General features: G+C 39.8%; 1 protein-coding gene across 1 annotated transcript; it reads right to left on the reverse strand.

Annotated features, from left to right (window-relative positions):
* Positions 1–520: 520 nt before the first annotated feature.
* On the reverse strand, positions 521–24,287 carry C5H11orf97 (chromosome 5 C11orf97 homolog). The gene is made up of 4 exons (XM_072611319.1): positions 23,576–24,287; positions 15,189–15,293; positions 3,710–3,835; positions 521–637 (listed from the first exon to the last, which is right to left on the reverse strand). Exons 1-4 carry the CDS (start codon positions 23,847–23,849, stop codon positions 633–635), a joined length of 510 nt encoding a protein of 169 aa, XP_072467420.1. The 5' UTR covers positions 23,850–24,287; the 3' UTR covers positions 521–632.
* Positions 24,288–26,533: the final 2,246 nt, after the last annotated feature.

Consider the following 26,533-nt stretch of genomic DNA (forward strand, 5'->3'; position numbering starts at 1 on the left):
ATCTGGTATTTTTACTCCACTTTAAAGTTTGCCAGGTGCTATACATACATGATCTTATTTGAGCCCCACAGTGACTACAGGCATTATTATTTCCCTTATTTAACAGATAAGGAAACTGAGGCAGACAGAAGTTAAGTGACTCACCCTTGGTCATAGGCCTAGTTAAGTGTCAGAGGCTGGATCTGAGCTCAGATCTTCCTGACTTCATGGGCAGAACTGCTTTTAAAACTAGCCCTGATTCTGTGTTCTAAGTGCAATTTCTAATTTATATGACTGAATATTCATTTATATTTTATGTATGGAAGTCTTTGTCTCACTATCAATTTGTAAATTTCATGTGATAATCTGTGTGCAAAGGGCTAATGAATAAATGAATAATGTCTACCAATCATGACTTAAATTCAAATGGAACTAATGTTTCCTTCACAAAAGTCCTCCTATAGTTCCTCATCATGGTGGATCCAGGCTGGATGAAACTGGAATGTTTAGAGGCAAGACAAATGACTGCCAGCAAAAAAAATATAGACTAAAACATTTATTTTATTTTTTAAAATAGATTGGGTTATGTACTTAGATTTCTTCTTAGCTCCTGGGACATCAAAAGAAGTGACTTCTCAATGGAAGACAGTTACTTATCCTAGAGGAAAGAAACATGAATAAACAAGTAAATATCTTGCCTGGAGAGATGCACCAAATTTTGCTCCACCATATGTTGAGGCAATTCTTATTTTTATTCTCAACAAATGAAAATTCATTTGATAGAGTCAGATTATAGGAACCATGCTCAATGAGCAGTGTTACTGTCTTATGAATTAAGCTGTCTGTAATCAAAAGGCCGTAATAATAAAAGCCAAGAGGAGGAAAGTAGTTTTCATTTGATAATCCAATTATGTTTAAATGCTATACTTATGCTGTGTTGGTTCTAAATTGTTATTTTTAAGAAACGAGATATATAGTGAATGTTGCAAGAAGCATGTCAATTTTTTTTTTAATGCAAAAGGACAAACAATAGAACAGGTGAGCAGCAGAAAGATAAGATCTCAAGAAAAGTTAGTTTTCTGGGTATCTAAACGTAAGCATTGATGACCAATGCATTTTTAGCTACCTGATAAAGATATGAAATCAAAGCAAAGTCTCAAGCTTGACAGCAGCAGGAGAAAAACCTCACTTTCATTGCCAAGGTTCTACATATGAAAGACTTCTGATTATGCAAAGGCTGAAGTTCTTCACTCCTCCTGGCTATTCCTCCTCCTACTTGTTCTAGACAGATAGGTTGATCTCAATTCATGTCTATTTGACAGCTTTGGTTAAAGAAGAAAGATTAACTTAAAAAAAAATTGTAGAAGGGAGTTTTTTCACAGCAGTATAGGGAAAATGCTGAGCACATAGGAAGATGATAAAATTCATTCACCAAAATGATGATTTTACATTATTTGTGGATTTTAGTCCTCTGCTGTTCCCCATTACCACTGACAGTGAAATACATATTTGGTACAGTCATGGTGTTTGTAGACAAAGTTCATTTGTGTTTTGGATGGCAGGGATAAGAATATGAATTAATGTTATTATGATTAATATAAAATCACTCAAATTTATTTATAAAGAAACATAATAAACTTAAGTTGTTTATATATTGAAAATTTTTCTCCTAGTTTATAGAAATCATTCATAAAGATATTTTTTGAAGAAAGTTATTCACCTTAGAAACTTTATTTTTCTAAGACTTTGAAGTAGCACTTTGCATAATATAAAATGGAATGTACCAAATTAAGGGGAGAGATTAAATGATTGCTGATATACCAAGGATCCAGGAAACAAACAGTGGCTGAATCTACCTTTGGATGACTTTTCTTCCATCTCAGGGATTTTCTTGAGAGAGTTAAGTATAAGAGTTAACCTCAGTTTCTTACCCCTGCATCTCTCTATCGCTGGAAGCTAGGTTATCTAATTTTCCATATGGGCTCCATAATCCCCCAGATTCTGGGACCATGGGGAGAGGCAAGAAACTCTGGGCCAAGAGCTCACCAGCTCAGCACTGGGTGAGTTCTACTTGAACCTCTGTACCTCTGGTCCTGGATCACCTGCCTTTAACCCTAATTAACCAGTTTTTTGGATCTTGCTTTATACTTTAGATCTCTAGTGATTAGTTTCCTTTCATGTTTGTTGGTGACCAAGTCTAAATCCACATAATGATAGAATATTCTGCCTGGTATTCCAGCTCTTCATGAATTCAATTTCTTGATCTTAAAGTCCAGGCTAGGCCCCTTCTACTTGCAAGTGGGCGACTGGATAATAACTATCTACTTGATTGGTAGATATCAGATGATTAGAGATTTAGAGCTAGAAGAGACCTTAGAATCCAACTCTTGTTTTACTGAGTCATTTATCCCCCCAAATTTAATTAACTGACTTGCCCAAGGTCTGGGCCTAACCTAGGCTAGTCCTTTTGGAGCTTAGGTTTGATAGTGGAACAAAATGAGCCACTAGGAATCATTCAATAGTTAATAAAAAGAGATTTACTTAACCATACCAGAAGTATATTCAACAAGAATAGGCAATGGGGAACAAGAATAGGCAATAATTCAGCTGGGTGAAACTGAGTTGACTCTCCTGATCCAGAGAACCCTTAAAGTTCTTAGGAGCTATGTACTCAAGGAGGTAAGGTCAACATCCTAAGCCCTTAGTCTACTGAACCTACTAAGACTCAAGGATGATTTTAAAGGAAAAGTTAGCCAAATTTGCATTGTGGGGAGGGGTTAAGCTATTGCTTCTACCACAGAAGTACTATGTGGCAGAGCTGAGAATAGAACTCAGTTCCTCCTGACTCTGAAACCAACATGTTAAGTAGAAGAGCATTGACCCAATTAATCAATTACCTATCATTGCCATTTGTGCCTCTGTTGGCTCTCCCGTGCTCCTTTGGATGGATACCTCAGATCTTTAACTGCTTAAGGCTCAGTTAGCAGCATCTGAGTACCTCATTTCAATTCATTTCCTAGTTGCAGATATACTTTCTGGCCTCACATCTCCATGTGGCCAGCCCTAGATTCAGAGACTCCCTCCCTGCCTGTGTTTCCAGGACGTGGAGACCATAGGCCTTTGCCTGACCCTACAGTTGTGTTTAGATTATAAATTCTGGCTGTTTCTCTTTGGCCTCTCCTACAACCACTTGAATCTTGGCTATGAGAGTGAGGAATGAATAAGACACGGCTCCTAACTTCACTGCAAGAGGAAGGGCTCTACACTTGGTCCAGCAATCTCCTGTTTGGGATGTCTGATTGCCATCACAACAGCACAAGACATTACCCATCCTTTTATGGTACAATGATGTTTATTTGTAATAAAAGCAGGGCAGTATCTGCTCCTATTACTTTCTATACTATATGATCATAGATAGCTAGCAAGCTGGAGGAAAATGAATATGGGGGAATCTTCCTCTGTTAGGGCCCTGATGATAACTTCCTTAAAGCCCATTTGAAAGAAAATTATGAGCATAATATAGTATAAATGCCTATTGCACCAAGATGTTAAACAGGTAAACTGTGCTACATTTTGAACACCAAATTAAAATAGATGACACTAAACATTTTTTAATTAATGGAAACAAAGGGAAAAACTGATTCAAAGCTGTCCTAATATTGTACATCACATTAGTTCATAATCAAACACGCATTCTCTCTTCTGAGCTAGAAGAGCATGTGTATCTTACTTCTTATTCCTCCATGTCTGGAGTAGTATTTAGGTTGTGGAAGTAAATTGTTTTTGTTTTGTGATCCTGGCTTCAAGCTTCCCACGGAGAAGTTCCTTTTAATGCTCCAGATCCCTTCCAGAGCCACTGTCAATGAAAACAATAAAATGAGTTATTCTGTTTGTTTTGCTTTCTAGCCTAAATAATTAAAAAACTCCAACAATTTCTTAACGTTTTCAGATGATTCTGTATTTTATTACCAAATTAATTGGTCTCCTTGTCAAGCAAATAGGGTTATTTTCATTTAGCAAGCTTTTATTAAGTATTTTCAAAAATTTTAGTTTATTACACTTGCCTATAAATGAATTTGGATAAAAATCTGAGTAAAAACATACAGGACAAAACTTGGTGACAAATATAATGGATTGGTAAGTAGTATGGAATAGTGGATAGTGGATAGCAAGCTGTTATAAGAATTAGGAATACTTGAGTTCAAGGCCTGCCCCTGAGACATACTGCTTTGTGCCCTGGGCAGGACACAACCTCGAGGTGCTCCAGGTAGCTCTCTAGGAGTAGTTTCTCATCTGCTTTGATGAAGGGAGTTTCCTAACTAGAAGTTCCTTCCACCAATGAAATTATAGTTCTGGACCAATAAATATGTAGAGTAACTAGAGTATCTAACATTACTACATTATATTAAGTGAAACCTCTATCAAAGCATATCATGTGTACACAGAATTCTCCTAAGATTCAAATTTCTGTGACCTCCATCTAACTTCAGCATAGAATTCTAGGAGGTAATTTTTGGAATTATGTCTTGCAGTCATGCATGACTTCTAGTACCCTGATTTAATTCTTGGAAGCAAGATATACAAAATGATAATTTGCAAAAATGAGTGATCTGGCCAAATGTGACCATGCCCAATTCTCCAATGAATCCAAGAATCTTCACAAATCCTTAAACAATTAGAGTAAAGAAAACTCTAGATCTTATGGATGGATTTTGGCTTATACTTTAAAACATTTGTAGCAAGCATTTTTGAAAAGTATTACCTATAATATATGCAGAAACAAGGAAAATTAATATGTAAAACTCACAGGCCAAGAGCTGCAATTCAATAAATACAATGTAATAATCTGCTCAGGGAGCTGGCATTAATTCCAAGGAGCAGCTGTCTTAAAAGTCAAAAAGGACTTATAGGGAGTCCAGAACACTCCATCTCTGTGGAAAGCAAGGAGTGCTGGGCATGTTCAGAGAAACAGGAAGAGTTATTTGTCTTATTTCTGGGGCTAATAACTATAGTACTAAATAAATATTCTTTATGGGGCCAAGGCAGCAGCCACGCTCCCCAGGTCTCTGAAATGTCTTCATGTTGCCAAGAGTGTTTCACCATCAATCAATCATTATTTTTTAAGAACCTCCTATGGTACTAGATCAGGGCTGGGGAGCACTTGAGGACCTTGAGGCCACAAGTTCCCCACCCCTCAGGTAGATACCATGACAGGTGCTGGGTAATACAAAGACAATAAGGAAACTGTCACAGGAGCTTATATTCTGTTGCAGCAGACTGCATGGACATATATAAGTATATACCAAAAATGTACAAGGTAATGAGGGGGGTGAGGGTGCTAGTAGCTAGGGGATCCAGAAGAGCTGATGTAGGAAATGGCATATGAGTGAAGCTTCAAAGGAAGCTAAGGATTCTGGGAAGTAGAAGTAAGGAGGGGAATGCATTCTGTGCATGGGCACCAGGCGATGCCTGGGAACCGAGGCTGGAGGGGTTTTGTGAGTGAAGAACAGAAGGGCCAGTGTGGCAGACAGTAGAGGGGGTGAAGGAGAGTGATTTATAAGATAGCTAGAAAAGCAGGATGGAGACCAGGCTTGAGTGACAAATAAAGGAGTCTATATTTGACTCTAGAGGTAATAGGGAGCCATTGGGGTTAACTAAAGGAAGAGTTCCGTGGTCCCTCATATAATACATCACTTTCTAGCTATGATCTTGGATTAAATCACTTAATCTCTCTGAGCTCCAGTGGTAAAATGAAGATAATCATCATTACAGCTACTGTCTATTTCATAGGGTTGGGTGGAAAATATTTTGTCAGCTGTAAAGCACTATGGAAATGGAGTTATGATGATCAATATCATCCAGTCATTGACATCCCTCAGTCACTTACATATCAAGCAGTGGAATGAGTGGTCTGTGTTGTTTTTGCCAAACTGAACTCCTTACCCTTTTCATCCATTCCCTGATTTGTGAGTGGAGTATCTGCAAGCAGAATCCTACCTTAGCCATCTAATAAGATTGTTTTTATTCTTTTCTTAAAACAACTTCAAAGAAAGTGATGCCACAGCCTTTCAGTAAAGAGCTTACAATGTGTAAGTTGTTCCTTATATCTAACCTAAATCTCCTTCTGCAATTCAATTTCCTTTTCTTCTATCCTGCCAGGAGGTAGAAAATTGCTGATCATTTATTAAGTGAGTGCACAAACATTTATTAAGGGCCCATTGTAATAGACACCTTCAGGAGTAACAAAGGAAATTGGATTCAGGTTAAAGTGTGAAGCCAGCCTAGCTAGGCTAGCAATTATGTAGTACCTACGTATGATCCTCACAACAATCCTGGGAGGTAGGTGCTATTATTATCCTTATTTTGTGGTTGAAGAAACTGAGGCAAACAAGAGTGAAGTGACTTGCCCAGCATCACAGAACTAGTAAGTGTCTGAGGTCAGATTTGAATTCCAGAAGATGTCTTCCTGACTCCAGGCCAAGCACTCTTCCTACAGTGTCACCTAGAAGGCATCAGGGACACCATGAGGGAGAAAGAGGCGGCTGAGTATGAAGGTTCAGCAATAATGGTGACAACACAAGCACTTTGCTTCCAATAATACAGGTAGTCCAAATATTGTTACCTACATTTTACAGATGAGTAAGTAGAGATTCTGGAGAGGAGAGAGATTCAGAGATTTGCCTACACAGCTATCTGCAGCTATTTAAGTGGCAGAACCAGTGCTTCTGACACAGCTTCAGATGTCTTTCCACTGTGAATTCAAGAAGAACTTGAGCAAGGCAGGACAACAAGCATGAAAAGGAAATTAAGGGTCAGGAATCAGATACTTTTTGAGTCTTGTAATCCAATGTTGTTTTTATCTTTTTATTCTGCCTATGTTTCTTACATATCCTTAACTGCCTGAGTTACCAACCCCTGTATTTCTGCCTGACACTCCTGGAAAAGTGAACCTGACTTTGTAAAACAGAAAAGTATGATCATAGATTCATATTTTGGTTCCCCGCATTGTCATTTCTGGACTATGAAAACTGATTAATATAGAAAAAAGTTTAGAACGGTATACTATACACTTCCCTACTATAAATGTGGTCTATTAGTTGATTTTTGTAAACATTTTCCTCAGAGACTTTCTGGTTTGACAGTTATGTTGACATAACTATATACTTTGATGAGTAGCACTCTTAATTTTTCTCAGTTTGTACACAGAAGGATATTGGAGTATTACATTTAAAAAGTATGTTTTTTCCCTTTGACCCAGCAATATCGCTACTAGGACTATATCCCCAAGAGATCATAAAAATGGGAAAGGGTCCCACATGTACAAAAATATTTATAGCAGCACTCTATGTAGTTGCCAAAAACTGGAAGTCAAGGGGATGTCCATCAATTGGGGAATGGCTGAATAAATTATGGTATATGAATGTAATGGAGTACTATTGTGCCATAAGAAATGATGAACAAGAAGACTTCAGAGAGGCCTGGAAGGACTTATATGACCTGATGCTGAGTGAAAGGAGCAGAACCAGGAGAACTTTATGCACAGCAACAACCACAGTGTGTGAGAGTTTTTTCTGGTAGACTTAGATTTTTGTAATAACACAAGAACTTCTGAAAAAAAAAAAAATCCCAATGGTGGACCTCAAGGCAAAATGCCTTCCACACTCAGAGAGAGAAATATGGAAGTCACTCACATAATGTAGCAGATCATGTTTGTGTATGTGTATCTGTTTGTGTATCATGTTCTGATTTGTTATACGGATTCTTTCATTTATCTTAGTCTGACTACATAGCATGACTATAGTGAAAATATACTCAATAGGAAAGTATATGTAGAATCTATACAGAATTGTATGCAGTCGTGGGGAGGGAGGGAGGTAGTGGGGGGTGGGTGGGGAGGGATAAAATCGCAATTGTATGGCAGTGATTGTTAAACATTAAAAAAATAAAAAAATTAAAAAAAATTAAAAAAAAAATAAAAAATAAAAAAAAAATAAAAAAGAAGGGCAGGAGGAACCCCTGACCGTGGCGGCCATAGTGATCTGTGACTTGGCCGAGCTGATGTCCTTCCCAGCTTATTCATTAGAACGGCAGTTCTGAACCTTTTTGTATGTCATGAACCCCTTTGGAAGTCTTGAAGAGCCTGTAGACCTCTTCTCTAAATAATGTTTGCTTTTCTAAAGTACATGAAATAAAATATGTAGGATTATAAAGGAAAAAAAAAAAGTATGTTTTTTCTTTTAGGTGCCCAAGTATTAAATTCACTCATTCCTTTATTTCACTTATTCATATATTCAACAAATGTGTCAGGTGCCTGCTGTGTCCTAGGGGCTGGGTGGGGGATAAAATTGAGATGAACAATCTCTGTCCTCAAAGGGCAGGCCTAGAAGAAGCAGGAGATGACATCGAGGAGATAAGTGCCTCTCCAGGTGGGGAGAGGGTTAGTGGGAGGGAAAAGGAGGACTGTGGCCTGGCCTCTCTGTAAATGTGCCTGGTGGGAATTGAGTGCATGAACATTCCCCCCTTTCAGCTGGTATGCAGGGCAGTTACCAGCAAAGATACAATTAGCTGGTTAGCCACCTTCCCCAGGTCAGCAGTTCAACACAACACCTGGCCCATATAGCTTGTCTGGATAGCTTGTCTGAGTGCTGTCATGTTCAGTAATCTCTAAGGGTTTCTTCTTGTCTTTTGCTTGAAGGAATGGTTTGTTCTTATGGTCATTCCAATTATTTCCTCGGTCAGTTGATAAACATTTATTAAAGATTTACTGTATGCCACATACTGTGCTAAGCTCTAGAGATACATAGAAAGGCAAAAGACAGATCCTCAAGGAGCATGCAAAAAAAAAAGTATGAAAATATGGATAGATTGGATAAAAAGGAAATAACCATGGAGGGAAGGCACTAGAAGTAAGAGGGATTGGGAAAGACTTTCTGAAGAAGGTGGGATTTTAGTTGGGGTTTTAAGGAAGCCAGGGGGCAGAAATGAGGAGAGAGAGAATTCCAGGCATGGGGGACAGTCAGTGAAAATGCCTGGAGTCAGGAGATGAACTATCTTGCTGGAGGAGGAATAAAGGAGTGGGGGTTGGGGGTGTGTGTCAGTGTCACGAGATGGTAGAGTAGGGGGTGGGGGCGGGGAAGAGTAAAGTGTAAGTAGACTGGAAAGGTAGTGTGTGGGTGAGGGAGACTTAGGTTATGAAGGACTTCTGCTGCCAAACAGATTTTGTATTTGAACATTCTGGCAGAAGTGCTGGTTCCTGTACTATCTTTTCTTTAAGGTCTTCCAATTTGGGGAAGAAATGTGAAGTTAAGTCTTGTCTAGGGGATTATTCTCACCCTTATAAGCAAAATCTCTACATTGCTTTGCTCATAATGAAAAGAATGGTACTTGGCCCTTCTCCTGGAAGAACCCTGGTGCAAGGCTCTAGGCTGGCATATTGAGGTCTTAGGATAGGCTGAAGACTAACATTATTCCTGTGAGCCAGATTTAGAGAAGGCACATTATCCTAAACTTCAAAAGAGGCAGGGTCCTGATGCCTTAGTCTTGGCAACCTAAATACTAAGTTACCACTCCTCAAAACTGTCAGGTTGGATAACCCTTTGCTTGACATGATAAGTGCAATAGTTTTCTGTTATATCAGACCTCCTACCATTAGTCTCTGTTATAGAATGGGAGATTTTTAAAAGTTCATTGATTTAGTAAGAACTTTTCATATTCATTGCAAAAGGTATCCAGATCCCATCCCTTGTTATGAGCAAGAGAAATACTTCATCATTTGGGTGTTCTCTTCACTGATGTATACTGCAACTGCTCAATGCCTTGATATGGTCAAACAGTTTATCATCCTGTACCCTACTTGGTGAGGAACCTCTCTAAGCTGAGCTAGGCTAGACCTTGCATGATAAACATAAAGATTATCAGGGGCCCATACCTAAGGCCTTTCTAGCTTGGCAGAATCTGCCAGATCTTGTGGTCCACTGGCGTAGCCTTTGAGAACCTAGATTTACCTCCATGCCAAAATAAGGCAATGAAGGAAGATTTGACCATAGAACAAAAGAAAAACCAGTCTAAAACTATGCAAGGTGAGAATTTTTAAGCCCCATTTTCTCAAGAGGTTCACTAGTGTCATAATAGTTAACTTTGCAGGACTTAGCTGAGGAAAAAGCTTAAAGCTTAAATACTCTCATGATTTTGAAAGCATAAGACTCTTAAATTACAGACAAGTTGCCAATCTGCACTGTTGGGGAATTTCCACAAAGAAAATCCCCCACATAAAATCATTCATTAGGATGGAGAGATTTAGAAAAGTAAATAACTATAATCCTAAAGCTGCATATAGAAATTTAGAACCTTAGACAACAGCTTAGTAGTGAAGAAACCTTCAATTCCAAAGTGAAAGTCTAATATTATCTTTATGCCATTTGTGCCATTGAGACAAAGTGTTCAGGAAGGAAGAACCTCAGGAAGTTATTAGTAATACTGAATTCTTCCTTATTTTTGGAATCCCATGTATTTTTCTGGTTCAAATTTTCATTTTTAAAAATCTGATCATAAGACTGCATTTCTTTTTCAGGATGATGAAACTTATTTTTACAAATCAATGTTTTTTGTTATTATTATGGATGCATAGCACAACCTTGCCCCATAGCCTTATCTTCATTCACATCTTGTTAAATTAACATCCAACCTTCTTCATTATCTCTGCCTTCTCTTTTCCAGTATTCAAACAAGCTAACTGACCCACTACAAATTTACATTATCATATCAATTGTCTTCAGTGCAGCACAATAACCCCTTTATTCTTCCAAATTAATTCTCCACTACACTCCCCACTGCTGCTTCTCCAGATCTTCCTTTATCTAGCTTTTTTTAATGCCCCTCCTGCCTCCCCTTTTGCTGGACTAGGATCCATGTTTCTCCTTCTAGAGGCATATCTCCCCAGAAGCTCTGCCCTAGGCCCTCTTCTCTTCCCCCTCTCTGCCCTCTCTCTTTCTGGTTTCATCAGCTCCTATGGGTTCACAATCTAAATATCTAATTCCAATTTCTAGTCCCACATCACTAAATGCTAGTGGTATATACTCAGCTGGAAATCCCTCCCCCCCCCAATCACCTAAAACTTTACATATCCAAAATGAAATGCATTATCTTCCCTACTCATTTCATAATGTTTTCTATCTCTTCTTTAGTAAAAAATTCTTCCCTTCTCCATAAATCTGATAAATACACTATTCCTTGCTTCTCCAGTTTATTCATGGTATCAATCTTTATACCTAAATCATGTACCCATTTGGACTTTATTCTTGTGTACGGTGTCAGGTATAGGTCTATGCCTAATTTCCGCCACACTGCTATCCAGTTTTCCCAGCAATTTTTGTCAAACAGTGAGTTCTTATCCCAGAAGCTGGGGTCCTTGGGTTTATCAAACAGAAGGTTGCTATATTCCTTGCCTACTGTGTCTTGAGTGCCAAGTCTATTCCACTTGTCTACCTCTCTGTTTCTTAGCCAATACCAAGTGGTTTTGATAATTGCTGCTTTATGGTACAATTTGAGGTCTGGTAGCGCTAGGCCACCTTCCCAAGCATTTCTTTTCATTAGTCCCTTTGATATTCTGGACCTTTTGTTTTTCCAAATGAATTTTGATATTATTTTATCCAGCTCTAGAAAATAATTGTCTGATAGTTTAATTGGTATGGCATATCTTCCCTACTCATTACCTCTGCTTCCTCCAGACAGAATTGCCTGTCTCTATGGAGAGCACCACAATCCTTCCAGTTTATAACTTTGGAGTCATCTTCAACTCTTCCTTATCCCTGACCTCCAATCCAATCAATTATTAAGTGTGGTAGATTATTCTTTCACAATTTATCTGGCATCTTTTTACTTACATAGCTACTGCAGAAATCCAGACCTAAGGGTTTATCACCTCTTGCATGGACTATTACGACAGCCTTCAAACTGGACTCCTGGCTTCTAGACTCTTCCCCCCTTCGGTTTGTCCACCACACAATCACCAAAAAGCACATTTGACTATGCCATTTCCTCCCCAAGAGCCTTTGGGGTTCCTAATTTCCTTTAGGATAAAATACAATCTTCTCAGCTTGACCGTCAAGCCTATCTTTTGGCTTATTTCATGTACTCTTTAGGTCTTTATGTAAACTAGCCACCATGCTGATCCCCAAACTCAGCTTGCCATATCAGTCATCTGGCGTCTTGCCCCTGCCTTTCTCCAGGTTTGGAATGCGTTCTCTCCTTATTGCCTTATTGCCAATCCTTATTGAGGATTCTTGAGATCCTCAGCTCCCTTCAAGGCTCCCATCGCTGTCTAATGGAATCACTTTGTGAACCCTTTAATATTCTTCAGTGTGGGGCAGTGGAAAGAGCTTTAGATGTGGAGGGAGATAGCTTGCATTACTTTACTACCTGTTCACTATCTGTGGGACCTTAACAGTCACTGACTTTCCATTCCTTCATGTGTATAATGAATATGGTCAAACTGGATAACCTCTAAGTTTCCTTCCAGCTCTAAATCCATAATCCCATGTATGATTCAGCTATGTAAATGTTGTATTGTCCAGGAGGATTCCTGTTTTTCATTTTGTCTTTGTATCCAAAATATAAAGTGCACATATTAAAATATGTGTGGGATAACAAATATTTGTGGGATTAACTTGGATTGGACTGGAGGCAGATATAAACCTCTGCTTTTTCACAAAACTATTTTACCTAAAGAATTAACGAAATCCTTTATATACTGGATCACCATTCAACTAATGGAAAAGATACAAGTACCTTTATAGTTTCCTGGTGTTCCTTTTGATGTGGGGTAACTAGGGGCACAGCGAATGAGAGTGCTGGCCCTGGAGTCAGGAAGACTCATCTTCCTGAGTTCAAATTTGGCCTCAGACACTAACTGTGTGACCCTGGGCAAGTCACTTAACCTTGTTTGCTTCATCTGTAAAATACATTGGAGAAGGAAATGGCAAACCATTCCATTATCTCTACCAAGAAAACCCAAATGGGGTCACAGAGAGTCGGATACAACCGAACAACCACAGCAGCAGCAGCTGCAGCAACGACAAAGCAGCTCCAACGTTATTACTAACTTTCATAGGCCAGTCCTGTCTTGGCCCATTTTAGTCCTAAGCATATCCCATGTTTGGCCTTCTTTACCTTGTTGTGACTCTTTTGATTCTGGCTCCTTGTTACAAACCTAAGTAGGCACAAACCCTTTCTCCACTGGCTCCTATGGGGGCTAGAATATGAGGAGAAATTGGGGTGAAGATGCGGGACATCTTAGGAAAGGGTTTGTGCCTACTTAGGTTTGTAACCTAAGTAAACCTAACCTGCCTGAAACTGCAATTGCTTTGAAATCACATTTAGTGCGACCTCTAGTGGGTGTTAATAAGTAAGTATACATCATAGTTGCATGCCTTACTTCATTGACAGATGACTTCCTGGAAAACATGTGCAAACTGAAATTTTGTAAGTTGGATAATATTGCCCCATTGACTTACATGACAATTTGAAAGCTGTTTTTCTACTAAAATTTTGGACTCCAAGATATAAACAAACTTTTAGACATTATATATGAAATAGAAAAATAACTTTCCTAACAAAGCTAACAATTACACTGTAAGTCAAAGACTATACTGAGTACCTCACAATGGAGAACAATATAAAAGCAAGTGTTCACATAATAGCAGTGTTTCAATATAACATCTGTGGATGGTTATCTAAAGGACCATCATTAAGATTTATCAATCAGCTTCAGTTAACACACACACACACACACACACACACACGGTTGGTTGGTTGTAGACCTTCTTTCTTAAAGAGGACCAAAATGACATCACCATGATAAAGTGAAATTCCAACGTGTCCGACTGTGGTCAGTCAGACCAATACAACCTCACAATGCTCTACTACAAGTTGGGCACAGACAGTCCGTGTGAATATTTGGGGTGGTCACTCCAAATTTGCGCATCCTTTGTAGTGTCTCAATTCTGCTTTGCTCATAGAGCACATCATCCTTTCTGATGTGGGCACACCATGCTGAGCAGTCCTGTGCCAGTGTCTCCCATGTTGCATAGTCGAATCCAAAGTTCCTGAGAGAAACTTTGAGAATGTCCTTGTATCACTTCTTCTCACCACCCTGTGATCACCTGCTCCATGTGAGTTCTTCATAAAATAGTCTTTTTGGCAAGTGTACATTTTACATTTGAACAACGTGGCCAGCCCATCGGAGTTGAACTTTCTGAAGCATAGTTTGAATGCCTGGCAGTTCAGCTCAAGCAAGGATTTCAGTGTCTGGTACCTTATCATGCCAGGTGATCCTCAGAATCTTCCTAAGACAGTTCAAATGGAAGCGATTTAGTTTCCTGGCATGGCACTGGTAGAACTGTGCATGTTTCACAGGTATACAGCAATGAGGTCAGCACAACGGCTCTGTGACTTTCAGTTAGGTAGTCAGTCTAATATCTCTTTTCTCCCATCTCTTTGGAGCCTCCCAAACACTGAGCTAATCTCTGGCAATGCGTATATCAACCTCATTGTCAATGTGTACATCCCTGGAAAGTACACTACCAAGGTAAGTGAACTTATCCACAGCATTCAAAACTTCTCCATTTATTGTAATCGATGGTTCAACGTATGGATGATGTGGTGGTGGCTGATGGAGCACCTGTGTCTTCCTGGTGTTACTTATTAGGCCAAAATTAGCATAGGAAGCAGAGAACTGATCCATACTTTGTTGCATCTCAGCTTCAGAGGCTGCACTGAGTGCACAATCATCTGCAAACAGAAAATCATGCACCAACACCCCCTCCACTTTGGTCTTCATATGTGAGTGTGTGCATGTGTTATTGACCAATCTAGATGATGCCAAGTCCTTTCTATTATTATGTTAATAGTCACACTCATTCAAAGGTAACAAAATGTGGTATTTTTTTCATTTAATTGAAAAAAACTGCTTAAAATTATCATTAAAGTGTTTTTTAAATATAAGGGGAAAAGTGTTACCACTTAACAAACTTTTTAAATATAAAAACTTAATTGGTTATTTAAACTCAATCATTGTGAGACATTATAATTCCTCAGGAAAAAAGCAAAACAAACAAAAAGCCCTTTCCCCAGACAGTAAAAACACTATTATCAAATGGACAGCTTAGTTTTCATTTCCTAAATACATGCTTAGTATTAGGCATAGACTTTACCTGTAGATGGATTTTTGATGTGGCATTCATCTCTCTGAATATAAAGTTCTTCTTCCAGAACTTCCTTAATTCTCTTATGTGGCTCACAATATAGGAATTTTTTCCCTATTAAGACATTAACAAAATGGGTTATTTACTATTTAAAACAAAAAATGCAAGTTGTTTAACTGTCCAATAAATTATACATATTCATCCAATACAAAATTGTTTTAAAAGTTATATCATCTGCATATAAATAATGAACAATTTATCTTAGAGTCTCAGGCTTTGATACATTTTTTCATTCTAACTTAATCCCAGAGGCGTTTATTCTCATTGTGGTTAGTAAACACTACATACAGACTTAGATAATTTGCTTCTGTATATTTAACCTACCAAGACTACTACCTACTTCTTTTAGTATTCTGAAAGAATAATAGCAAAGGAGTGGAGCTGGGGTAGTGCAAGGTGTATTTTGGGGCAGAAAACTCCAGTTTGTCTAAAACCTGGAGGGTAGAGAAGGAAGAAATACGACATAAGGCTGGAAAGTGGAAACAGTGTGGAGGACCAGAAATGCCACAAAAAGGAGCCTGAACTTTGTTCAGTAGACAGTAAGGAAGCACTGAGATTTTCTTAGCAGAGAAGCAACATGACCAAGACTATATATAAAGAATAATCTAGCAGTGGTATGAAAGATAGATTAGAATAGGAAAAAAAGCAGAAGCAGGAAGACTTGTTAGGAAAAGTACTGCCATAGTCATGGTGGATGATAAAAAATAAGCATTTATCAAATACTTACTATGTACAGTTATCCCGTCTACATCCTGGGGGATTAGGGGAATAGTGTTCCCCAAGATCTGGAAAATCTGCATAAAATTGGCCCTCCCTTTGTACCAGAGAAGTCTGAATTATTATGGTATTCAAAGATAAAATATGTTGATATAATACTACACATATATTTTATACATTTTTGAGTTTTTAAACTTTTTCTGTGTCATCTGCTGGCCCTCATCTGTGGTTTCCCCCAAAATACCCATTTAATTTCTGATGCCAACCCACAACATATTACAATTGTGATGGGGCAAATAGCAATGTGGAAGGAATAACTATGCCAGTCACTGTGCTATGTGCTATACAAATATTATCTCATTTGATTTTTATAACAGCCCTGGGAGGTTGGTGCTCTTGTTAACCTCATTTTACAGTTGAGGAAACTGAGGTATGGAGAGGTTAAGTGACTTTCCCAGGGCCACGTACCTAGTAAGTATCTGATGCCAGATTTGAACTCAGGTCTTCCTGACTCCAGACCCTGTGCTATCTCTACTGCACCATTTAGCTGCCTCAGATGCCTCATGAGGACCTATAATTAGTTATTAGGGTTGAAGGGATAGGAATAGGAATTGTTACAGAAATGGAATCAATAGAACTTGATAAAGTGATATGAAAGATGCTGGAGAGATAGGATGAATAATGTTGCCATAGACTGAATTAGTGAAATTGGCTAGTAGAACATCCATTGGGATGTTCTGCAGAAAGCTGGAAATTCAAGTATGTAACTTATAAGAGAGGTCAGGGTTAGGCATGCTCATTTGAGTTATCTGCATAGCAGTAGTATCTGAAACCATGGAATTGAATGAGATGGCCAAAGAATGAAATACAGAGATAGAAAAGGTTCAAGGACAGACTCCTGGGTAATAGTGAATTAAGAGGTTAGAGGATGGGGACCGTCTTGTGAAGGGACAGAGAAGAAAGTGTTTAGAAAGGTGGGAAGAAAGCTAGGATAGTATAGTGTCTCTGAGGTCAAAAGAAGAGAAAATATACAGGAGGATGGAGTTGTCAGTAGTGTAAAAAGCTGAATGTGGTATAGTGGCTAGAGGAGAAGATGAAGTCAGGAAGATCTAATTTCAAATCCCATTTCAGACTTATTAGCTGTGTGATCCTGACCATGTCACTTAGTCTCTCTGTGCCTCAGTTTCCTCATGTACAAAATGAGGAAATATAAACTACTTAAAATGTAGAATGAAGTTCAGTGGTCTCTAAGGTCCTTTCCAGTTTTAAATTTACAATCCTATGATCCAAACACTGAAAAAAAGTCATTAAGTGTGGCAATTAGTAGGTCACTGTGACCTTAGAGAAAGTAATTTCTATACAGTAGTGAGGTTAAAGCCAAATTTCAAGTTATTATTGAGAGAGCAGGAAAGTGAGGAAATGGAGATACCAAGTTTAGGCAATTTTTTTCTGTAAGTTTAATAGTGAAGATGAAAAATGAGCTGGGACAGAATCTGGATAGATGGGTCAAGGGAAAGTGCTGGAAAGACCTGTCTGAGTTTGTGTAGTAATAGGGCTAGGAGGGAGCGAAAGAGAAGAGATGGCAGATGTAGGAAAAAGAGGCAATAACTGCTGGAGGAAGGTCTTAGAGGAGGTAGGAAGGACTGAGGTCAAAGGCAAGGGTGGAAAGGTTAGGACTGATATTGTATGAGTTACCTTCTTCTGTGTCCAGAGGGAAAGAGGGAGAAAGTGAAGGAGGGTGCAGCTAAATATGGAGGAATTAAGTTGGGAAGGAGAGGGAATTGATTTTGGATAATCTCAATCTTTTCAAAGCAGTTGGAGGCAAGATTATTTGTTGTAAATGTGGGTTCTGTGATGCAGTTGGATTGTGATGAGGAAAGAAGAAAAGGTTTAGAATAATCTCTGTTGGAAATAAGATAGGATTTGATCAGGACAGAGTACAAGGATTGTTAAGTAGCATCTATTAATGTACTGTTAGTTTTTAGAGGATGAAATCAGATCTCTTTTCTTCAGCAGCCCTGGAACTGAGCCTTTAGTACGATCATCATAAATATTTCTAAATGCTTAAAAATTTTAAGGATTCAGGAATTCATCAATATGATTCTTTTCCCCACTGCTCCACATTACAGCCTCTGTGCCTTGGTAGACAGTCCTTATGAGTTGAAGTGGGCAAAGTAATTCATTGCCTGGTATCCAGTTTTCTGGTGATGAGCCTTTCTGAGATTAGCTGGTCCTCAGTCAAATAGGAAGAACTACAAGGAAGAAGAACTCAAAGTCCTTACACATATTATATTTTCACTTCAACATGAAAATTTTCAGCTGCTCAGAAAATGTATTGTAAGAAAGAAGAGCATCAAAGAAAGGGTAATACCTGGGCTCAAGAAGGGATTGAAGATAATAATGAAGGGTAGAGAGAAGGTAGAGTTACTCAAAACTTAATTTACTTCTTTTTTTTTCTTCCAAGAAAAATAATATTTGAATCCTGATCAGATCCCTACATCATTTTCCAGAAACACTGTTCCAAACTTTTTCTACTTTCGTCTAATACTCATCCAAAACCCCAAGCCCACACTTATAGTAGGTGGTCTCACTTTCTGCACTGAAATCTCCAGATTCCAACCTCACAAACCAATAGTTTACAGACTCCATTCTCTTCCCTCTTTTGAAAATTAGGTCATTTGTTTTACTCCAGTTCTGTAATACTTTTCCTGTTTTCCAAGATCTTTCAAAGATCACTAACAATGGTCCAGCAATCATATCTGCCAATTCTTTCAGTGTCCTAGGATGCAATTCATCTAGGCCTGGTGATATGAAGTCATCAAGGGCAGCTTGATGCTGTGTTATCATCTCCCTGCTAATCTTGAATCTCAGTTTCTTAATGATCATTTAAGTCCTTCTCAGTTCAATGTTTGTTCTTGTCAGAGAAAATAGAGGCAAAACAAGTGTTAAGCAATTCTGCATTCTCTCTGCTCTCCATTAACATCTTCCAATCCATTTTAAACAATTATGCTTTCTTAGATCTTTGTTTTTTTCTTACACTTCATCTCCTAAGTAGTTGAAAATCTTCATGCTAGGACGAAAATACAGATGGGAAAAAGAAAGGGTGATCACTTGGGGCCAGCATAGGTTCCTCAAGATCAAGTAATAGAAGACTAACCATGTTTTCTTGTTAAGATTACTAGATTAGGGGAATGCCATAGACATAAAGAATTTTTAGTTTCTATTTTCATTTTAAATTTAACTTTAATTTTCTATATTTCTACTGATATTCTCATGGACAGGATGAAGAAACATAGACTTAATAATAATACACATAGGTGAATTTGAAGCTGACTGACCAAATCTGAGCAAAGTATATGGATTTATGAATATCAATTAATGATTGATTGGAAGGGGGGATAATTCAACTCTCATAGTATCAAGACCATCATCAGTAATCCTGATGGGCTTTGAAATGGCCCCAATTCTATTCAGCTTGTAAAATATCAGCTACTTAGATAAGGAGAAAACATACTTATAAAATTTACAGGAAGGATAACTAATATGATAGCCAATATAATCAAGAGTCAAAACAGTTTTGACAGACCATAATGATAGACTGAGACTAACAAGATAAAATATAGTGGAGATGAATATAAAGGCCTGCACTTTGGGCCAAAAAATCAACTACAAAAGTATAGTATGGGAATCCTGATTTAACAAGAATCCATATGAAAGAGACTTATAGGTTATATTTAAAGGAGAGATTCATAAAAATGAGCAATGTACAATGGATGCAACCCCCCCCCCAAAAAAACCCCTCAAATGTAATATAGGGCTCTGTTAACTATAGTACAGAGTATACAATTCATAGTTTGATGATTTGATCTGTACAAGTAGTTGGATGTAGAACTGAATAGGCAGAAAAGAGCAGGCTGGATTAAAGTTGGAAAATTGTGTGATGTTTTAAATCAGAGGTGTTAAGTCTCTGAGTGCTAGAACCACACATAAAATGTAATTGGGAAATACTTAATGATAGAAATAAAAATACAGCAGGATATAGATAATGTTAATATATGGTTTTCTAAATCAATATATGTGGCTTGGAGGGATCCTTATGTATGGTGTAGTGGCCCTATTTTTATTTGAACTTTATACCACTGCTTTCAACAATTCTGAGCTGCTCTCTGGCACAAATGCCCATTTTTAATACAGATTTTCTCCAGGTATGCTATCTAGTACAATCTTGGTATAACATAATCTCCTTAGAATGAAAATTGTAGTTGATAGGGAAGTCAATAGGGAGGCCCATGGCAAGTACTAGTAGACCATAGCATATTTCCAATGATAATCTGTACATAAGAAATGAAGTAAGGGATACCATCCAGGAAATATATGATTGGAAAGAGGTGGCTGAGTGTGTACTGGTAATTAGGGATAACATGATGAGAAGACTGAGTGTAAACCCAAATTCTAAATTTATAAAGTCCTAGAAAAATATTGGCAGCTAGATGGCACAGTGGTCGTCTGGCTGGAGTCAGGAAGACTCATCTTCATGAGTTCGAATATGGCCTCAGACACTTACTAGCTGTGTGAGACCCTGGGCAAGTCACTTCACTCTATTTACCTTAGTTTCCTCATCTGTAAAATGAGCTGGAGAAGGAAATGGCAAACTACTCAAATATCCTTGCTAAGAAAATCCCAAATAGGGCTATGAAGAGTTGGACATGACTGAAAAATGACTCAACATCAACAAAAGAAGAGGAACTCTACCACCTTATATCTAGGGATCTATGGAAGAACATGAAAAAGAATTGTTCATAATGACAAGGCATGTATGTACGGATGGTGAGCAGTTCCTTTAATGGAATAGCTATGTCAATGACATTATACGTCCAGTGAATTATCAAAATATTAATGTACATATTAAGGGGAGATGCAATAGGCAGGCAGGTGATGTAGATTCTAGTCTAGGCTCTCTCACTACCTGTGACACTAGAAAAGTCACTTAACTTCTCTGGTTGGACATGATGGTCTCTAAATGTAATTTTTAGGGTCCCTAGAACTCTAATTTTCTATGCTTCTGAGACTTCCATTGTACTTTTCACTAGACTTTAGTCTAGTGACTAAAGTATTGTGTTTAGTTTCGAGCCCACAGAGGTAGTTTTGTATAGGCAAAAAATAAAAAATAATAAAATCTTTGTCATCTGGAAGAATTCAGGCAATGGATGAGTCATCACCTCTCCAGGGTAATGAAACTAGAATGGTAAGGGTCCTCAAAACAGTGCTATTCAAAACACCAGTGAAAAGAGCTAGAGATGTTTATCCTCCAGAAGAAAATGTGATCACATATTTCTCAAGGGTTATTATGCTTAAGAAGGACTAGTCTTGTTCTGTTTAACCTCAAAGGGGTAAATTAAAATCATTGGTTAGAAATTAAACAGGAGCAGTTTGACTTGATGTAAGGAAACCAGTTCCTAACAGTTATTATAAGACCATAGCTTTAAAGTCTCTTCTAGTTCTAGAGGTTAAGAAGGTGCACGTTCCCAATTATTGGATATTTTCAAAAAGAGATTAGAAAACTAGAAGATCACTCACTGGTGGGTGATACTGTCAGGACTTGGGAGATGGAACAGATGAGATCTGAAGTCCCTTTGGCAATCTCTTCCAACTCTAGTCTTAGGATTCCATTGGGTGGAGATACTGGCATTGAGTGGGAGGGGGTGAAGTAGGTGACCTCTAACTTAAAGTAACTTCTGACTCTAGGGTTCTGTGATTCTAAGAGCAAAGAATACAGCTAGAAGTAGATGAATTTCAGGACTGCTTTTGCAGGTGAGTATCACCACTTACAAAGCAGGTTTCTTCTAGACCTCTTACAAAGTAATAATTGCAATTATACATGAAGTGCATTCAATTTAATACAACAAGCATTCATTAAGCAGCTACTATGTGCAAGGCACCATTTTAGGTACTGAGAATACAAGGACAAACTGAAACTTTTGGTCCAATGTGTCATAAGATAGACGCTGAAGTTAAACATCAAAATGTTTTCATTTTCATTTCATTTTTGTCTGGAGGCTCAAAAGCACATTTATTTTTCTGTCCCTTGAAGAAATGTGCTGAAAATCATTTTTCATCAAGTGTCATCTCCTTTTTACAGACTAACGTAATTGAAAACCCAATTTGATTTATAGACTACATACAAAATCTACTAAAATGTGAAAGGGCAAAGTTTTTTTTTTTTAAGTTCAAGGAGCAAGTTAATGGAAAATGAATTGGTTTCAACTCCGGTGGAAAATAATCTTAATAACAATACTGTTCCTGGAATGAATAACATTTCTTTTGAAGTACCTTCACAAGTCTATATTACATTAATTCATTTTACTGTCAGAACTATCCTAAGAGGCAGACAGACCACAGAGGCAGACCCCCATAAACACAGAAAAGTTCCCTGACGTTTTCCAAGATCATACAGCTAGTTAGCTGCAAAGTGATAGCAGGTCAAATCTCCTGGTTTGCAAGTCTAAGAGATGCTACCATTAGATCCTGTTACTGTCCAACAGTTAAAAAAAATCTAAATATTTATATTCCTTCTAAGGACTTACTGTATTGTACGATATTTTATCAAATAAAAATATTTAATAACTTTAAGACATTTTTTTAAGTGACACATACATAATGCTTTCACTTGCATCTAATGAGAGGGCTCACACTCTAATGAGGTGGTTTAATAGCAGAACCATTGTTAGACCTAACAGCGCTAACATGTAAAGAGATGTGCCCTCTCATGATTATCCAGTGATGCCTTCTGCCTCTCTGGTGAAGTCTCAGGAGGCTGTGTGGTCTGCCACAAAGGCAGAGTGGTTGCAAAAGTGCTGGATGCAGCGGGAGAAAGATTCTCAAGAGGGGCAGTCAAGCGGAGCATTTAGAAAACCTGGACACCTACTGCTTCACCATGATCATTCCTAAGCATGCACTGACTGCCTGTAGAGAAGCAGGTGCTGCGAAATAACGCAGTTCAAGAAACCCTCTGCTCCTGCAGGTCCCCACTGGATGGGGCCAAACCCTTTAAGCTGGTTTGTGAGAGCGGACAGCCTGGCTCAGGCAGGGTGAAGGCTGGAACGTCACCCTTCCTCAGATCGGAGCACTGACAACACGAACGCAAGGCACTGCCAACGACCTGCCGGGTGGTGTGACGGGGCTGTGACCTTGGGGTCCTTTGGCCCCCCTTAGGCAGGACGTCTGGGCTCTGCCACTTCCTGCGACGTCATGCTGGGGAAGGGGGCAAGCTTAAGCACTGTATGGGATCCGAGCTGGATCGGATCTTGCTGACCCACTAGTTCAATCCCCTCGTTTTACAGATAACGAAGCCGAGGCTCCGAGGGGACACCTGCCCTGTCCAAGGTAAGACAGAACCGGTTCTGCCACTCTACCAGCTGCGGGACCCTGGGCAAGTCCCTCCCCTCCCCGGGTCTCAGTTGCCGCCCCCCAGCATGCGGCCTGCAAACCGGGTGCTTTCCGGCCGGCGCACCGGGCCGTCTCGGTTCCCTATCGGGCTTCCCACATTCCGCGGGCCCGGGGCGGCCCGGCCGCACGCCGGAGCGGGTTACGCGCGGCCCTCCGGTTTCGGGGGCACTCACAGGGTTTGCTGCGCTCCGGGTGACACCCGCTGCTCGGCTCCCCACACACGGAGCACGCGACCCCGGCCGGCTGCGGGGGCTGCGGCCGCTGCTCCCGGCCGGCCTCCTCGTCCTCGTCCTCGTCGTCGTCGTCGTCTCGCATCACCGTGGCCGCCGCCATCGCCGCGGCCTCCGCTCCCCTCATGTCGCCCACGGTCCTCGCCTCCGCCGAGTCTGAACTACTCTCGCAGCACCGCTCCGGCCGAGCGAAGCGGGAGGCGTCCCCGGTTGCCATGGAGACGCCGGAATCCTCCCCGCCCCGCTGGTTGCCATGGCGATGAAGCGCCTCAACCGCCGGCAGCGCGGGCCCCGGGGCGGGAAAGGACGGAGCGCGGGGCTTCCAGGGTGGGAGGGGGAGGGCGCGTCACGTGACGCAGCGCGTGCGGGGCCCGCCTGGAAGCTCTGCGCTGGGCGGGCATGGGGTGCAGTTGGCTTGGGCGCCTGGGCAGAAGCGTTGGCATTGTGCTCTCTATGCCGGTGGTGCACTCGATGGGCAAGCCCAGGAGAGCACCCCAGACAGCCGGCAGCGGCCTGGAGGCCTCGGGTGGCCCTCTAGGTCCTCAAGTGCGGCCTTTGACCCAATCCAAACTTCACAGAACAAGCCCTTAATAAAAGGATTTGCCCCAAGAGAAGACCGGAAGGAGCGCATCTGCCCCAGGCATCGCTTGTTTGTGAACTTCAGACCGCACACAAGCCCCACGTGGGAAAGCAGGAGGGGACCTTATCCATCATCAAGATTATGGGACCTAGAGAAATGAAGTGACTTGCTGAAAGTCACACAGTGAATGAATTGGCCTCAGAGCCTGGAGTCTCTCAAGGTCGTGGAGATGGATGAATTCCAAAATGCAAAGGACTTACAAAAAGAGTTATGATCCTTCATGGAGGCTGGTCCAGTTCCAGTTTAGATACAGGACAGCAGGCCAGGTCCAGCGCAATTGAATATCTATTCTTAAAATATAGATTATCTGGGAGATTCAGAGAAACATCTCTAGGTCACATCAAATCCCAGGGCCCATCCTAGTGATTAGTGAAAACACAAATTTAACCGTGGAGCTTCCCTGGGGTTCCTAGGAGTGCTATGTGTGCAGATAAATTATGTTTGAATGCCCCAAACCCAAATTCTTGGGTTTGAGTTGAAATTTCTCTATTCCCCCAGGTACTTCCCAGAGGTCAGGAAGGAGGTGTAGATTGTAGAGGAAATAACCAGTTTCTGGATCCCATTCCCCTAAGGCCAACATCACCAAACTAGAGAACCTATCAAAGTTGGGATCATGCCAGACAACAGGAAAGCCCTGTGTCCTGCTGCATTTCCTGAGCACCTGTCTGCTTGATACTTGTGAACACTTTGGTGGTATACATTGGTTTGGCCGTTCACAGAGAGCAGCAATACATCTGTTTGTGGACCTGAGGACTGCTCTAGACCATGAAGTAGCTGATTCCCAAGGAAATGGTAGACTATTTCAACAAGTCTATTCAACAAGTAGACTATTTTAACAAAAGAAAGGGCTGCATAAGGTGGAAACTGGAGGCAAAGAGGTCACAACAGGTGATGCAAGATTGAGAGGTCCCAGGGAATGGAACCTGGAAGCTGAGAGACATGACAGGTGGATACCAAGTCTATCTGTCCCTTGACTCACTGAGACCTGACATGGGTGGAAGTCCTTGATTTCCTTCTAAGATGGAAAAACATAACGGAAAAAATGATTATGCCATCAACTCAGGTAAGCTCACATTTTAAAGATAAATTTCTTATAAAATAGTTTCCAAACCCTAAGGTTCATTGCTATGAGGATATGGGAAGAGAGTGAAAAGATGAAAAAGGTCATAAACATGGTTCTTTTCCAACCAAGTTTAAGGCAGGATAATCAATTGTTGGAGAATGTCATAGATAGGATTCTGGCTCAGGTAGTGACTAGACTAGACATCCTGTAAAGTCCTCTCCAGCTTAGAGAGTCTATGATTCTGAAATGTAGATTTACTTCCAGTATTGTGACATAACTAAATCTTCCAATCTATTCAGTACAGTACATTCTGGGCCATATTGGCTTGCTAGTTTGCTGTGGTATCATCTGAAAATTTGATAAGCATGCCTTCCAAGTCTTTATCCAAGTCGTTGATAAAAATGGTAAATAGCCCAGGTCTAGGAACAGATCCTTGGGGCAATCCAGTAACACTTTCTGTTCAAGTTGATCTCAATTTTTTGATAACTATTTTTAGTTTCCATCTTCCCATCTGCTCCACAACCAAGCAAGTGAGTAATGTGACTTTAAAGCTCCAACTAGGTGTCAGGCACAGAGGCAGGTGTTAGGTACTGGAGATGCAAATACAAAGAATGAAACAATCATTCTCAGAGTTTATATTCCAAGGAGAGAGACATAAGTATATATATGTTGTACAGGGTAAATGCTAATAAATATAGATTAATTTGGGAAGGAAGGTACTAGCCATTGGGGGATCAGAAAAGGCTTTCTTCAGAAGATGATGCTTGAATTGTCTTAAAGGAACAGAAGGATTCTCTGAGCTGTAGATAAGAGAGGAGTACATTTCATGCATGAAAGCTTGCCAGTGTAAAGGCATAGAGATGAAAGATGGAGTATCACGTGTGCAGATCAGAGAGAAGTGTAGTCTAGCCAAACTGTAGAGTGCAGGGGTTGGAGTGATGTAAAATGAGGCTAGAAAAATAACTAGAAAAGCAGATTAGACCCTTGACCCCTGCTCTCTCTTTTATAAATACTAAGAAAGCATTAAAAATATGTTCATGTGAAATCTTTGGACTCATCTGAAAGGGAAACCTTGTCAGTCTTTCTTTAATTATAAATTTTGAAAGAAATATCTTGGGCTTGAAATCAGTCTCCATTATTCTCATGATCGAGTCAATTTAATCAGTTTCTCACCCACCCCAGGTCCCTTTCTCTTGAT

This window comes from Notamacropus eugenii, chromosome 5 (genome assembly GCF_028372415.1).
Source record: "Notamacropus eugenii isolate mMacEug1 chromosome 5, mMacEug1.pri_v2, whole genome shotgun sequence".
Classification (NCBI taxonomy): Eukaryota; Metazoa; Chordata; class Mammalia; order Diprotodontia; family Macropodidae; genus Notamacropus; species Notamacropus eugenii.